Source organism: Ictidomys tridecemlineatus, chromosome 8 (genome assembly GCF_052094955.1).
Source record: "Ictidomys tridecemlineatus isolate mIctTri1 chromosome 8, mIctTri1.hap1, whole genome shotgun sequence".
Classification (NCBI taxonomy): domain Eukaryota; kingdom Metazoa; phylum Chordata; class Mammalia; order Rodentia; family Sciuridae; genus Ictidomys; species Ictidomys tridecemlineatus.
In genome coordinates this window covers 122,800,102-122,815,122 of record NC_135484.1, presented here as the reverse complement: position 1 = coordinate 122,815,122, position 15,021 = coordinate 122,800,102, and the positions used below count along the sequence as shown (strand labels likewise).

The following is a 15,021-nucleotide window of genomic DNA, read 5'->3' as shown; positions in this document are numbered from 1 at the left end:
AGTTTCCACAAGATTTATTCCAAAAATAATTTTATTTAGTAGATATTAAATAGTATATGGAAGGAAAAGGAGGAGCTGGTGTCAGGTTCCATCTGTGTCCTTTTCTCTACCCTAGTTCTTCTCGTGTCTTGCCTATTTTTTTGGGCATTTTCTTAGCATGAGGATCTTCTAGCTCTTTGGCCTTATAATAATGGGGAGCCACTTCCAGAAGCCAGCTGCTCTCAATCTCCAATACCTAGAATAAATAGAAAGTATCAGTAGTATTCCCTTCTATCCAATTAGGAATTTTTTTAAAAGAAAAAAAAGAAGGCTGGTGTTGTAGCTCAGAGGTAGATCACTTGCCTAGCACATGCAAGGCCCTGGGTTCGATCCTTAGCACCACATAAAAATTAATAAATAAACAAAATAAGGGTGTTAAATTTTTTTTAGTTGTCAATGGGCCTTTATTTTGCTTATTTACATATGGTGCTGAGGATTGAACTTGATGCCTAACACTTGCTAGGCAAGTGCTCTATCACTGAGCTTTAACCCCAGCCCCCAATCAGGAATCTTAAGTGTATGTGGTCAAACAAATGTTCTCTTTCTTTTTTTTTGCAGCGGGGAGGTCTTTTATAGCAGTTGGGTTCATCCTAACTCATACACGCATGGAATTCAATTTCAGTTCATGATACTGTACCTCTTTCCCTTTTGACAGAAGAGCTAAAGGAAAAGGTACCTGGCTATATACTCAAAAGGCAAACACATCTCTACATGTACTTAAGATATCAAGTAAGCTATCCCTAAGAAAAGCCTAGAACAAAGAGACTAAATAAAATATATTTTGTGAGGACAGACTACGTCTGCTTTGTTTGCCATTATAGCTCAGTATCTTAAAACACTGAGACAGTGGGCAAATATTTATTTATACACACACAGACACTTACCGAGGATTGAAAATCAGGGGTACTTAACCACTGAAATATATCCCTAGCCCTTTTTATTTTTTGAGACAGGGTCTTACTAAGTTGCTAAGGCTGGCCTCGAACTTGTGATCCTCCTGAGTCACTGGGGTTACAGGTATATTCCAGTGTGCCCAGCTCACAAATACTGAATGAAGTATAGTTCTCAGATCTTGCAAGGCACTGAGAAGCTATTAGAAAGAATGGCTTGATCCTACCTTAAACAATTTATTTTCCTGTTATTGTGCCAGTCCTAGCAACTTGAACCTGGGTTCTTACCTTACCAGCACAATTTCCCCATACAATCTCTGGGATGGTCCCTTACCTGTCTCATGAACTCCTTGGTGGTCAAGACAAGTTCATGGTAGAGCAGCCAGCGTGGCTGTTGCTCGAAGAGGGAAGAGTTGGGATGAATGAACACGGTCTGCTGCTGTTTCACAGTGCGATAGCCACTACGTGTCAGCCGTGCTGTGTGGTAAAAGTAGCCAGCAGTGATAGCCTAAGGAGTAGTCCAGAAAGAAAATCAACTAGAAAGGCGGGCCTAGGGGACCCTTGGCACTCACCACCTTCCTAGTTCAGACTTTGGGAGAACTAGAAAGGTAAGAAATGTGTGAAGAACCCACTGAGAATAAACTAGTCCGAAGAAAAAGTTTGGAGAATGTTTTGCATAAGGGGAACAGCTCAGGCTGGGGAACTGCTGCACACCCCCAGTAGGTTCTGAGTGGACAACACTGACCTTGCGTACACGGATATAGTCCCCTTGGCAGGAACTCAGACCGACTTCTACTCGCTCCAAGAGCCCCTCTAGCTGTTCCCGCACATCCCGGGCTCGGCGCATAGATCTGAACTGTACAAAGTTCTCATAGCACCACTGGGAAGAGTAGCCACTCTCAGCCCACTGTGAAAAGGGTTCAAAAGAAAAGAGGTGTAGGAAGCCTTAAGTATATAGTAGACTAGAACCCCCACCCCCACTTCTCCCTCATTCCCATTCACCCAAGACCAGTGACCTGTGTATACACGTTTAGGAGAACCAGGTGGTCCCCACCAGGGAGGAAGAAGTTGACTCGGGCATTGTCAGCATGGACAACCTTATCTTTGGGTCTGTAGAAGATGGAGTTGTTGACAGAGAGCATGGCAGCCACTGTCAGGATCTCCTCTGAACAGCTGTACCTGAGCAGGACCGAAAAGGACAAAAGGTCAAAGCAAGACACCTAGGAGGGGTGGGATTGTGGCTCAGTGGTAGAGCACTCATTTAGCATGTGTGAGGCCCTGGGTTCAATCCTCAGCACCACATAAAAATAAATAAATAAAATAAAGATACCAAAAAAAAAAAAATCAAGAAGAAAAAAAAAAAAAACACCTAGGAACAGACACACGAGGGGAAAAGTGATTGCTGTGATGGGAAGCCAGTTAGGACAGTACATCAGACAGCAGATTCTAGCAGCAGCAGTAGCAGCAGGAGTCCAGGAGGGGGAGCCATAGGTGAAACAATTGCATAAAATGAAATGCATGGAGGCAGAGGCAGGAAGCACTGGGACTTCTGAGCAAGGTGTGTATCATGTGACTTGAGGAAATATTTCTGACCTCAACCACAACACAGGAATAGCATTTAAAGGTGGTCTCCCACAGCTATATCTAAATGTCTCAGTTTGAAATTTTATGAATCAGCAAGTTCCAAAAGCAATCTCGCTTAGCACGTCTCATAGATGGAAATCTTCCACTTTTGTTCATACTCCTAGGTTTTCTCTGTCAATTTAATAAGAACAAGGACAGGACAGTGTTTTATATAAACCCCTATGGACCTTAAAAAGGACACTAAGACCTGAGCATGGTGGTGCACACCTGTAATCCCAGCGGCTCAGGAGGCTGAGGCAGGACAATCGAGAGTCCGAAGCCAGCCTCAGCAAAAGTGAGGCAGTAAGCAACTCAGTGAGACTCTGTCTTTAAATAAAATACAAAATAGGGCTGGGGATGTGGCTCAGTGGCCGAGTGCCTGAGTTTAATCTCTGGTACCCCTCCCCCCACACACAAAAAAGGGGCACTAAGGAGCCAGGCATGGTGGCACACCTCTGTCATTCCAGCAATTCAGGAGGCTGAGGCAGGAGGATTATAAGTTCGAGGCCAGACTCAGCAAGCTGGGAATGTAGCCTAGTGGTGAAGAATCCCTGGGTTCAACTCTCAGTACCAAGATAAATAAATAAATAAAGGGCTGGGGGTGCAGCTCAGTGATAGAGTGCTTGCCTAGTAGGTATGTCAAGGCCCTGGATTTCATCCTCAGTACCAAAAAAAGAAAGTGGGTGGATGGAGACGACAATCATAGTTCTCTAATAACTTATCTGTTATATAATATTATGACAGAAAAAAAGAGAAAGAGAAAAAGATATCCCCCAAAACAGGGGAGGTATGATTGACTTGTGTTTAGGGGCCAGAAAGGGTATGAGTGCTTACTTCTCAGAAGCCAAGATCATTTTTGATAACATGGGGTCCACTGGCAGCTCTGCCATCTTTCGACCAGACTAAGGAGAGGAAAGAGAGTTTAGGCCAGAATTCCCTCAGATTTCCTTCCATCATGACAAGGATCCTTGGGGCACCCCAACCCCTTCCTTTGACCTGCCCCAGTCCATGCTGCCCTCCTCCTCACCGTGGTGAGCTCCCCCAGGTGATTGAGGGCTCCCAGAGCGTACAGCTGCTCCAAAGCTAGCAGCAGGGTCTCATATGGTGGAGGGTCCAGGAAATCAAAGTGCATTAGGTCATGGATCCCTAGAGAAATATGTGAAGGATACAACAGAGTTCCCACACAGGAACCAGTGACTCTGGCTCCCCTACCTTCCCCTTTCAGGAAGCCCAATCACCTAAGCTCTTGAGCAGCAGTACAACATTGCCCAGGCTAGTCCTCTGGATCTCAGGCACTGTGGTCTCCTCCAGCTCATGCTGATAGGCCCAGGCTGTATATAGGCGGAAGCACTTCCCTGCAGCAACCCTACCTGCCCGGCCAGCCCGCTGATTGGCTGAGGCCTAGAAAGAAGAGTTTAACTGATGATTTGGTCAGGGAAGAGAAAAAGCAGTATTTACACAAGTCATCTGGGAAAATACAAAATGCTTATTATCCCCCATTCTCTAAGCAGCTCCTGAGAGGGACTTCCCCTGTGGGATAATTCCACCTTTCTCTACCCATGGAGACCCAGGCTGACCTTGCTGCAGGGTGTGACAGTGAGCGACTCCATGCCTGTGCGGGGATTGTAGCTCTTCTGCTTACAGAACCCTGGATCCAGCACATAAATGATGCCCTCAATGGTGAGTGAAGTCTCAGCAATGTTTGTTGCCACAACCACCTGAGTGAAAGGATGTGGTTATTTTACTCATGAAAAAAATTATCCTGGAAAACTAAGAGTAGAGAAGTAGATACAATGAGGAGCAGGAGCTGACAGAATTAGTGGCCAACATCAGAAGAGGGAGACAAGGACAGGAGAAGGGGAAAGAGAAGAAAGCAAGGAGAGTCAGCAAGGACATAATGCAGAAAGGAAATGGAAAAAGGATTTAGGGTTCCCCCTCCACCCTGAGGTTGGAGATGGGAGTGTCCAGGTTCTTTTCCCATCTTCCCCACCACCACTTTCATGTTCATCTTCATACATCACTTTCTGTAACAGCCTCTAAACCAGTCTCCTACCCTCTATCATGTGGCATCCAGAATGGTCCTTTTAAAATATAAACCCGTCATATTACTCCCTAATCCTTCCATGGCTTCCCATCCCATTCTAGAATTAAATCCAAGCCCCTTGAAGTCTGAGTCACAGAGCCTTTCACCATCTAGAGATTTGCATCAGCTGCTGCCTCTATGCAGCATTCTTCTCCCACAAGGAAGCTTGGCTCTCTCCCTCCCCTCATTCAGCATCTGCTTCACCTTCACCGCACTGGAGGTTTCTCTACACCCAAGAAAAATAACTTCTTGCTATTTTCTCACCCTCACTCCCCAGAGTCACCTTCTGTCTTCCTATGCTGTTTTGTATCTCTTCATAACAATTCCCACAAGTTGACATATTATACCACTTGCTACAAACTGACATTATGTATTTAAGGGCCCACTGTCTCCTCCCATTAGATTGAAGTTCTGGGAGGCTAGAGACTTTGTTTTGCTTATCACCGTATCCTCATCTCCTGGCACACAGGAAGAATGCATTTTTTTTTTTTTTTGGAGCCGGAGGGTCACTGGGGAAGAAATCCAGGGTCTTGAGCATATTAGGCAAGTGCTCTACCACTAAGCCACACATTTAGCCCCTCAATAAACATTTGTTGAATGAAATCTCTGTTCAAAATCTTTTGATTGCCACTCACCTGTCTAAAGTCCAACTCTTTTGCCTGCCATCAGAGGTCCTCTTTCATCATGGCCCACAGTTGATCTGGTCTTGGCTCTCTGCTGCACCACATGAACACCCCACTAAGTCCACTAATTCCACTCTGACATCAAACACATCTTGGGCCTTCCTCTATTTCCCCAGTCACAGTTTTTTGGGGGCAGGGCACTAAAGATGGAACCAGGGGTACTCTACTATTGAGTGACATCCTCAGCCCCCCTTTTTAAAAATTTTTTTAGTTATGCATGGACACAATATCTTTATTTTGTCTATTTATTTATTTTATGTGGTGCTGAGGATCGAACCCAGGGTCTCAGACATGCGAGGCGAGCACTCTACCACTGAGCCACAACTCCAGCCCAGTCAGCCCTTTTTTACTTTTTATTTTAAAATAGCATCTTGCTAAGTTGTTGAGGCTGACTTCCAACTTTATATCCTCCTGCCTCAGTCTCCCAAGTACCGGGGATTACAGGCCTGAATGAACCACTGTGCCCAGTCCCCAGTCATTTTTCTTAAAGGCCCATATCAAATTCTTCCTCTTGGCTCACCAAGAGCTTCCCTTCTCTTCTGAATCTCTATAGTATTTACTCTCTGAATCATGCACTTAGCTGTTTCTCGGTTCACATCATATTCATTCTCTCTCCAGCCCCAGGAGTAAGGGACTGGCTGCTCCTTAGTTTCTGTAGCAAAGCCCAGCACATGCCTTATATGGGGGATGTATAGACTCTGTTTCACTACCCACTGTGTGAATTCTAGCATGGAAGAATGGAGGTTTCTTCAACTTACCTTTCGTGCCCCAGGTGGTGTGGGTTGAAAAATTCGAGCCTGCATGTCAGAGGGCAAGTTGGCATAAATGGGCAGCACCAGGAGCTCCCGAATTTTTGAGCCCAGGCGGCGGCAACGATCCTGGAGCATCTCACAGGCAGCCTCAATCTCCTCCTGGATTTGGGATGGGAGAGCAACAGGGGTCCTAGAGTCACAGAGGCCAATAGGCTGGCCCAGTATTTCCCTGGTATACATCATCTCCTTTCCTACCATGTCGCATACCTGTCCTGTCAGGAAGACCAGGATATCCCCAGGTGGCTGGGTCACATGGATCTGAAGTACAGATACAACACAGGCTTCTAGGTAGTCAGCCTCTGGAGCCTGGAAAGGGGGAAGACATGGTGTCACAGGATGGCCACTTGCTCAGACACACTTCTCCCAATTCATTATAACTTTATCCCAGTTCCCTTTAAACTTTCAATTGTACCCTTGCCTCCTTGGGATAACCTCCTCCAAAGGCCCCAGTTTCTTGCCTCAGACTCAAGCCCATCCTCCCTGAGAGGGCACCTTGGTATAGAAGATGTCAACTGGAAATCTGCGTCCAGGAATCCGGAAGACGGGGGCATCATCAAAGAATGTGGAAAAACGGGCAGTATCTAGTGTGGCAGAGGCTACCAAGACCTTGAGCTCAGGTCGGAAGCGAGCAACATCCTTGATTAACCCGAAGAGAATGTCTGTGTGTAGGGTCCGCTCATGAGCTTCATCAACCATGACCACACTGGGGGAGAAATAGGGGGAAAGTGAGGGAGGAAAGCTAGGCAATGCAGGATTGGACACCAGGCCCCTGGAGGAGAGGGACGCCACGGAACTAAAAGACCCAAAAATGAATGTGGGGGCAGGGGTTCTAAGGAATAGCCAAGCCTCTCAGTTATGTAAAACCAGCAGAAGGTTAGGAAAGGCCTGGCACTGGTAGTCTGCAAATTATCCCAGCATTGGCAGATAGAAGTGGCCAAGATGGGGCTGGGGCTGTAGCTCAGTTGGAGAGCACTTGCCTAGCATGTGTGAGGCACTGGGTTTGATCCTTAGCACCACATAAAAGTAAATAAATAAAATAAAGGCATGCTATCCATGTAGTTGTATCCATAGATACAACTACAAAAAAATAAAAAATAAAAAGATTTTTAAAAAGTGGCCATAATGCAAAGGCTAGAGGCAGAGGCTGTGACAAGTCAGACATTTCTGAATCAGAGTCAAGAGTTTCCTTAGGGGCTGGAGATGTGGCTCAATTGGTAGCGCGCTCGCCTGGCATGCGTGCGGCTCGGGTTCGATCCTCAGCACCACATACAAACAAAGATGTTGTGTCCTCCAAAAACTGAAAAATAAATATCAAAAAGTTCTCGTTCTCTCTCTCTCTCTCTCTCACCTCTTTCTTTAAAAAAAAAAAAAAAAAAAAAAAAAGAGTTTCCTTAGATGTCTGGCACAGTGGCACACCCCTGTAATCTCAGCTTCTCAGGAGACTTGAGGCAGAAGGAGTTCTGCCTCAAGTTCAAGACCAGTCTGGCAACTTAGTGAGTCCCTATTTCAAAATAAAAAAATACCAAAAAGGCCTGGGGTGTGTACCTGATGGGAAACTATCCTTGGGTTCAATCCTTGGTACCACAAAAACAAACAAAAAAGAGTCTGCTTAGTGCCAGCAGCTGCCCTTACTGGAGAAAGCAGAAGTAAGGATATACTTTAAAGATGAATAAAAGCATGAAGGCAGGGGGTTGGGAGGGGAAGCATGTGAACATTAGACGAACTCTAGATAGAGCAAAGGGGGGGAGGGGCAAAGGGTGTAAAAAAGATGGTGGAATGAGTTGGATGTCATTTCCCTAAGCACATGTATGAAGACACAAATGGTGTGACTACACTTTGTGTACAACCAGAGATATGAAAAAATGTGCTCTATATGTGTAATATGAACTGTAATGCATTCTGCTGTCATATATAACAAATTAGAATAAAAAATAAAATTTAAAAAACAACTGAGGGCAGGACTCTTTTCAACAAGGGAGGCTAGAGATGAACACAAAGACCTGAGCTGCCAGGACATAAACATCCTAGCAACTCCCAGGGACCCGTGGGGTGACTGCTGCTCCTTCTCTAGAAGGAGGACGTTTCTACCCTAGATTTCAGAGGACTGCACAGATGCCTTGGTTTTTGCTTGAGTTATTTGTATTACACCTTTTTTGGTTTTCTGGGTGGCAGCCAAGACCACAGGAGCTCACCTCCCCCAGTCCCCACTATTCTGTACCTAGCCCTGACTGAATGTAAAGTCTCAGCCATTTCATAAAGTAGGCTGGCTCCATGGGGAAACCCCACACCCTAGACAGTCTTGCAATACCTGGTCTCCCATAGGTTCCCAGAGATTTTTGCAAAACCTGTGAAGGATCAAATCATAACTATCTTAAGTTCTCCACTGTGATTCTCTAAGATCTGAAAGTCCACCCACTGAAAAGGTGCAAATGCACATACTGCTTGACCAGCTCACCCCACATACCCCTCTCATCCAAGAATACCTTCTCCCCTTCATTCAACCCTTGCTTGGCCATCTCCAGTAATAAGAGCTCAGTGGTGACAGATCAAGCCACCTTGAGATGTGGACTAAGGACCTACAGCCAGGGTCCAGGCACTCTGACAACCCCTATAATCTCTGCCCCTATGAGGGTTACATGGCTCTTGATATTGAGCTGATCTATCTCCCTGTATCCGCCCCATGGTTTCAAGTGGTGACCTCTGATGTAATGTAAAACAAGTGTAATCCTTCTTAACCATGTAACAGCCCTTCACATATTTTGAAAAAACCATCATATGTCCTAAGCTTTTTTCTTCCAATCTGAACATCCTGGGTGTCTTCAAATGGTCTACTCATACAATTCAAGTCCCCATAGCACCACTCCACCATCCTGATTTCGTGAACTCTGGAAATGAATAGGCAACGGGGCAGGTTTTCTCTGCAATCTATTCTTTACTCCAGCCCCAATTCCATGGACCTGCTGGTCAACTCTAGGACCATTGGAACCACACAGATTCAAGACATGGTGGGTTGGGGCTGGGGATGTGGCTCAATCGGTAGCGCGCTCGCCTGGCATGCATGCGGCCCGGGTTCGATCCTCAGCACCACATACCAACAAAGATGTTGTGTCTGCCGAGAACTAAAAAATAATAAATACTAAAAAATTCTCTCTCTCTCTCTCTTTAAAAAAAAAAAAAAAAAAAGACATGGTGGGTTAATCAGAACTCAATGGCCAAATTAGCCAGATGGAAAGAAAGAGATTAAATGATACAGGAAGTCACTGAGGGGGAGGGGGCATCAAGTCACAGGGAAGAGAAGACAGGTGGCTCTCCTCAGAGGGGCAAGAGCCTGTATGATGTACCTGTAACTTGCCAGGTCAGGCTCAGAAAGGAACTCCCGGAGAAGCATCCCATCTGTCATGTAGCGGAGAACTGTTCGCTCTGATGTGCAATCCTCAAATCGGATGCTGTAGCCAACCTGGTTAAGGGGCCATTGGTGACCAAGAGGGGGCTGGAGTTCCCCAAGGGGAACTCAGGGACAGAGGAAGAAGGACCAATACCCAGACCTATGATATAAGGAAAGTGCGGACTGAATCCCAGATCCTAGGGGTTCCCCTCACCCATGAGTCCCCAGAGTCTCACCTCATTCCCAAGCTTCACACCCATCTCCCGGGCCACTCGGGCAGCTACACTCATGGCTGCAACTCTCCGGGGCTGAGTGCAGGCAATTTTCATACCCTTCTTTGTGTAACCCTGAATGACAAGGAAGAAAGAAGGTTCCAATAGCTCTGTGGCAGAAGGTTTTCCTTTGCTAAATATGGTCCCTGAGGCCCAATCACAATTCAGAGAAAGAAGTTATAAATGCCAGGTGGGACAGGAGGAAAGGAAACAGTGGACAGAAAATGAAAATCAGAAAAGAAGGACAAACAGATAGGATGACAAACAGAAGGTTCTCAAAGGAGGTGCTCAGCCAGCCCTGTAGTCCTACTCTTTAGGTTACCAAGGACAGGGCACCACACCACACTCCATCTATCTGTCTATACATCCTTCCAATCTGAACATCTCCAAGGCATAAATTACACAGCAGAAAATAAGAATAGAAATGCAAAAAGTATCTGCTGTTTATTCTCAAGATCCTCATGATTTAACAGGAAAAGCCAGGGAAATAAGACTTAAATATCATGTAAAGGAGCTCAATAATGAGTATTATGCTCATCAATGCCCTGGGCCTGGGACCTGGAGAGTCTGATGACCATACCTCTTCAAAAAGGTACTGTGGGATTTGGGTGGTCTTCCCAGAGCCTGTCTCGCCTTCAATGATGAGGACTTGATGATTTGCAATGGCAGCCAGGAGTTCCTCTCGAAATGGGAACACAGGGAGGCTTCGGCGGACGGCCTGGATAGACTCCTTCTGCTGAGCTTGGGCTGAAGAGGGTGGAGCTGATGGCTCCTAAGGAAAAAGAGGGTGGGCTGTGAGCCCCACAGCCAGTTCAGGGCCTCCTCAGAATGTCTCAAAGCTCTCCCTCTCACCTCATCACCCTGAAGCTGAGTAGCACGGACAAACTCAATGGTCTCCTCCTCCTCCAGCACCAGTTGATATTTGGGTTCCTGGGAGGCAGCATCTCGGGCTCCAAACTTCAAAGATGCTGCCCCTAGACGGGCCTCCTCCCATCGCCGCTGCTCCTCCCCAGGAGCACCTGATTCTTCCTCCACTAGGTCCACAGCACGAGCTGGCTACAAAGAGGAGATGTATGAGGACATGAAAACAGGGGATGCCTAGTCCCCACCTCCCTCTTCATTATCTCCACCCACTGCAAAAAGCAAGAGAAGTAAAGAGCCAGGCAAGGTGTTGCCCCTCCAAAGTTTCACCTCACCACCGCACCTGTCCTCGGGTCTCCTTGGGCATATGGTAGCGGTTGGTGGCCTCCAGCTTCTCCTGCTCACCAGCTGCCCGGTACTCCCGGGCTAGATCCCGCACTCGCCGTTTGTATTTGAGCTCCCTGCGCTCATGTCGGCTGAGTTCCACATCCCCAAAGAGGAACTCCTCATCAGCCAGCTCTGCCTCCAGATCCTCCAACTTCTCTCGCTCCCGCTTTGCCAGGTATTCTCGGCGGGATTTTTTTCGTAGTTCAGGGACCTGGTTCAGGAAGGAATAGTCAAATAAATCCTCATCTCACTAGAGCAGCAACATCTTTCCCTAGCTACCTCTCAATATGAAAAATTCCCAGACAACAGGTGTAAGAATCTAAAGACAGACCCTTTACACTCCCTTGCAAACAAAAGATTTGCCCAAAACTGTACTTTTTTTTTTTTTTCTTTCCAGTACAGAACCCAAGGTCACTCTCCCACTGAGCTTTATCCCCAGCCTTTTCTATTTTTTATTTTGAGACAAGATCTCACTAAGTTTCCCCGGCTGGTTTCTAACTTACATTACTCCTCCCTCAGCTTCCTGAAAAGCTAGGATTATAGATGTGGTCACCACACCTGGCTAAAGGGGCTTCTTTGGAATGCCACATGCTGACCCCACAAATTGCTTTCTAGCAGTTGAATCTAGTTGGAAGCACCTTCTGGGCAGTGTCACACTCTTTGTCAAAATAGATACATCACAGCAATTATTTGAATACTTGATTCTATTTTACTAAAGTAAGTGGAAACGGTGAAAACAAAAAGAATGATCCAGTATTTAGAAGCATAGATCTCAAACTGAAAATGAGAAACAAAGATGGAAACTACTGGGGGTGCCAACTGTGGGCAATCTTCAGCCCTAATTTATATGCTCTGATCTTTTTTTTTTTTTTTTTTTTAATATTTATTTTTTAGTTCTTGGCGGACACAACATCTTTGTTGGTATGTGGTGCTGAGGATCGAACCCAGGCCGCACACATGCCAGGCGAGCGCGCTACCGCTTGAGCCATATCCCCAGCCCAATATGCTCTGATCTTAAACTCAAAGAGAAGGGATTAAAAACTGGTCAGGTGGGCCAGGCATGGTGGTGCATGGCTGTAATCCCAGGAGGCACATGCCTGTAATCCCAGCTGCTCAGGAGCTTGAGACAGGAGAATCGTGAGTTCAAAGCCAGCCTCAGCAATGCATCTCAGTGCAACCCTATCTCTAAACAAAACACAAAATAGGGCTGGGGATGTAGCTCAGTGGTCAAGTGTCCCTGAGTTCAATATCTAGTACCAAAAAAAAAAAAAGCAAACAAAAAAAAAACCCAGTCAGGCAGGGCTGGGGATGTAGCTCAGTGGTAGAGCACTTGCCTCACACAGGTGAGGCACTGAGTTTGAGCCTCAGTACCATATAAAAATAAATAAATAAAATAATAAGGGTATTGTGTCCATCTACAACTAAAAAATATTAAAAAAAAAAGATCATGTATAGAAATTGAGACTATAGCACAAGAGAGTATTTCTAGAAGGCAAAATATAATCAGGGACACTTAGCTCTCTAGGACTAACCTTTCCCCCTACAATGTGGCTTCTAATGGTTACCTGTGACACAGGCTTTTCAGGGCCAATGATAAGAGAGAACTGGCAATATCGGAACATAAAAAAGAATAATGATAGGAGATTATAAAGTATTAAAAAATAATAATTCATGAGACCAGAAAACAAAAAAAAAATGGGAAAAAATAATTTTCATCATCAATGAAATAACTATTACACAAAACTTCTTATGTGAAAATTGGTAATTAAAAGAAAATAAAAATATATCCTTTTTTTTTTAATATTCTTTACTTGTTGATGGATTTTTTTTTTTTTTTTTAATGTGGTGCTGAGGATCGAACCCAGTGCCTCACACATGCTAGGCAAGTGCTTTTCCACTGAGCTACAGCCCCAGTTCTTACCTCACCTTTTAAGAAAGAATTATAGCCGGGCAAGGTGGCACATGCCTGTAATACCAGAGGCCCAGGAGGCTGAGACAGGAGGATGGCGATTCAAAGCCAGCCTCAGCAAAAGCAAGCCACTAAGTAACTCATGAGTCCTGAATGTATTCTGGTTTGGAAAAGTAGTTATTAAAGACATTGGAGCCAGGCACAGTGGCATACGCCTGTAACCCCCAGGACTCTATTTCTGAATAAAATACAAAATAGGGCTGGGGATGTGGCTCAGTAGTGGAGTGTCCCTGAGTTCAATCCCCATCAGCCACAACTGTTTTGAGTCCATGTAAGATTTAGGTCCAATTTCCACTTTCAAGAAAGTATAGGGTTTAGAAAAATTTAACACCACAAGGATCAGACAGATACAAAATGTAAAAAAATGTATAAGATAAAAGGGAGAAAACACAAAACAATCTTAGGGGCCCTAACAACCAAATGCAACACGAGTCCTAAATGTATTCTGGTTTAGAAAAGTAGTTATTAAAGACATTGGAGCCAGGCACAGTGGCATATGCCTGTAACCCCAGGGACTGAAGAGGCTGAGGCAGGGGAATCACAAATTCAAAGCCAGCCTCTGCAATTTAGCAAGGCCCTAAGCAACTTAGTGAGACACTGTCTCAAAATGAAAAAGGACTGAGGATATAGCTCTGTGATATAGTGCCCCAGGATTCAATTCCTGAAGGAAGGAAGGAAGGAAGGAAGGAAGGAAGGAAGGGAGGGAGGGAGGGAGGAAGGAAAGAAAAGAAAAGAAAAGGTATTTGGAGATGCAGAGATGTGCCTGGACAGTGAGACAGCATCCTGAACATGCCCTCTAGCCACCCCCTCAACAACATTCCAGCTGCCTTATGTCTCACTAAGTCATAGAAAAATGGAGAGCTAATGTTTCACTCAATTATGTACAGTGTGATTTAAATCCTCAAGGAGGATTTAAGCCGGGCGTGGTGGCACATGCCTTGTAATTACAGCAGCTCAGAAGGCTGAGAAAGGAGGATCATGAGTTCAAAGTCAGCCTCAGCAAAAGCGAGATGCTCAGCAACTCAGTGAGACCCTGTCTCTAAATAAAATACAAAATAGAACTGGGCTTGTGGCTCAGGTTGAGTGCTCCTTAGTTCAATCCCAGTACCCCAAAAAAAGAAAGCATAAAGGAGGATTTGTGGTGGATTCCTTCTCTCTATGACTTAAGTCCATCTTTATGAGTTCCTAGCAACCAAGCCTCCTCATCTAGAGACTTAATCACCCCTATCAACATTCTCACTGCATTTCCTCTGTTTAACTTTTTCCTATGGCTAACTACTCCATCACAAAGTCCTTTTGTCCTCTGATCTTGGCTTCTTGGACCCTGGGACTTACCATGGCTTTCCGGTCTTCCTCGGCCATCTTGAGGCGCTTCTGAGCCTCTTCATAAGCCTAGAAGAAACCAATAGTGTCAGAGATGAGGTCAAAAAGTGCTCACACCCATGATCACTTCTGTTTGAAATCATGAGAATCATTCAGATGTACCCTCTGAATGGGTACAAGGAATGTTCCCTTTCAGTAAGGAATCTCTGGCTTTCTATGTACAACAGAGTTGCCTTAGACAGAAAACTCACAGTGGTCCTGTGACCACAGAGAGGAATACATCACTGGAGAGAGCTCTTTGTCTTTCTAAAAGATCATAATCTCTGTAATTATAGCTAATTTCAAGATTTCACCTAAGGTCCTAGGGGATTTATAGAATATACTACTTCTCCACACCTTCTTGTCTGACCGCTCCAGGACATTGCGAGTCCGATCCTTGTCTCGCTGCCGGACCCGCTCAGCAAAAGCATCACGTTCTTCCAGATCCTGAAGGCGCTCCCGTTCTGTCCGTTCCCACTCATCCTCTGACTCTGGCTTCTCAGTCTGCTGTTTGCTTGCCCTGTACCTCGCCCAGGGCATCAAATAAGACATTCAGAAGGCTTATCATCGCCCTGTCCACTCACTCCACTCTCTCTGCCCTTGCTTCTGACTTACCCTGTCTTGTTCTTCCCTGTCTCAGGAATCTCTTCTTCCT

The 15,021-nt window shown here is 45.5% G+C and overlaps 1 protein-coding gene across 1 annotated transcript in view; it reads right to left on the bottom strand.

The window, feature by feature from the left end:
• Window positions 1-13: 13 nt before the first annotated feature.
• Window positions 14-15,021, bottom strand: part of Dhx16 (DEAH-box helicase 16) — a 17,368-nt gene continuing 2,360 nt past the window's right edge. The window contains exons 2-20 of the mRNA XM_005341034.4: window positions 14,982-15,021; window positions 14,724-14,886; window positions 14,340-14,396; window positions 10,992-11,246; window positions 10,640-10,843; window positions 10,368-10,559; window positions 9,752-9,862; window positions 9,472-9,587; window positions 6,623-6,833; window positions 6,338-6,436; window positions 6,077-6,229; window positions 4,130-4,270; window positions 3,791-3,953; window positions 3,580-3,698; window positions 3,387-3,454; window positions 1,946-2,108; window positions 1,675-1,836; window positions 1,264-1,437; window positions 14-235 (exon numbers count right to left, since the gene is read on the bottom strand). The exon at window positions 14,982-15,021 is cut by the window's right edge and continues 208 nt beyond it. Of these exons, the coding sequence (XP_005341091.1) occupies window positions 107-235; window positions 1,264-1,437; window positions 1,675-1,836; window positions 1,946-2,108; window positions 3,387-3,454; window positions 3,580-3,698; window positions 3,791-3,953; window positions 4,130-4,270; window positions 6,077-6,229; window positions 6,338-6,436; window positions 6,623-6,833; window positions 9,472-9,587; window positions 9,752-9,862; window positions 10,368-10,559; window positions 10,640-10,843; window positions 10,992-11,246; window positions 14,340-14,396; window positions 14,724-14,886; window positions 14,982-15,021 (2,720 nt within the window). The 3' untranslated portion in view covers window positions 14-106. The remainder of the gene's footprint in view (window positions 236-1,263; window positions 1,438-1,674; window positions 1,837-1,945; window positions 2,109-3,386; window positions 3,455-3,579; window positions 3,699-3,790; window positions 3,954-4,129; window positions 4,271-6,076; window positions 6,230-6,337; window positions 6,437-6,622; window positions 6,834-9,471; window positions 9,588-9,751; window positions 9,863-10,367; window positions 10,560-10,639; window positions 10,844-10,991; window positions 11,247-14,339; window positions 14,397-14,723; window positions 14,887-14,981) is intronic.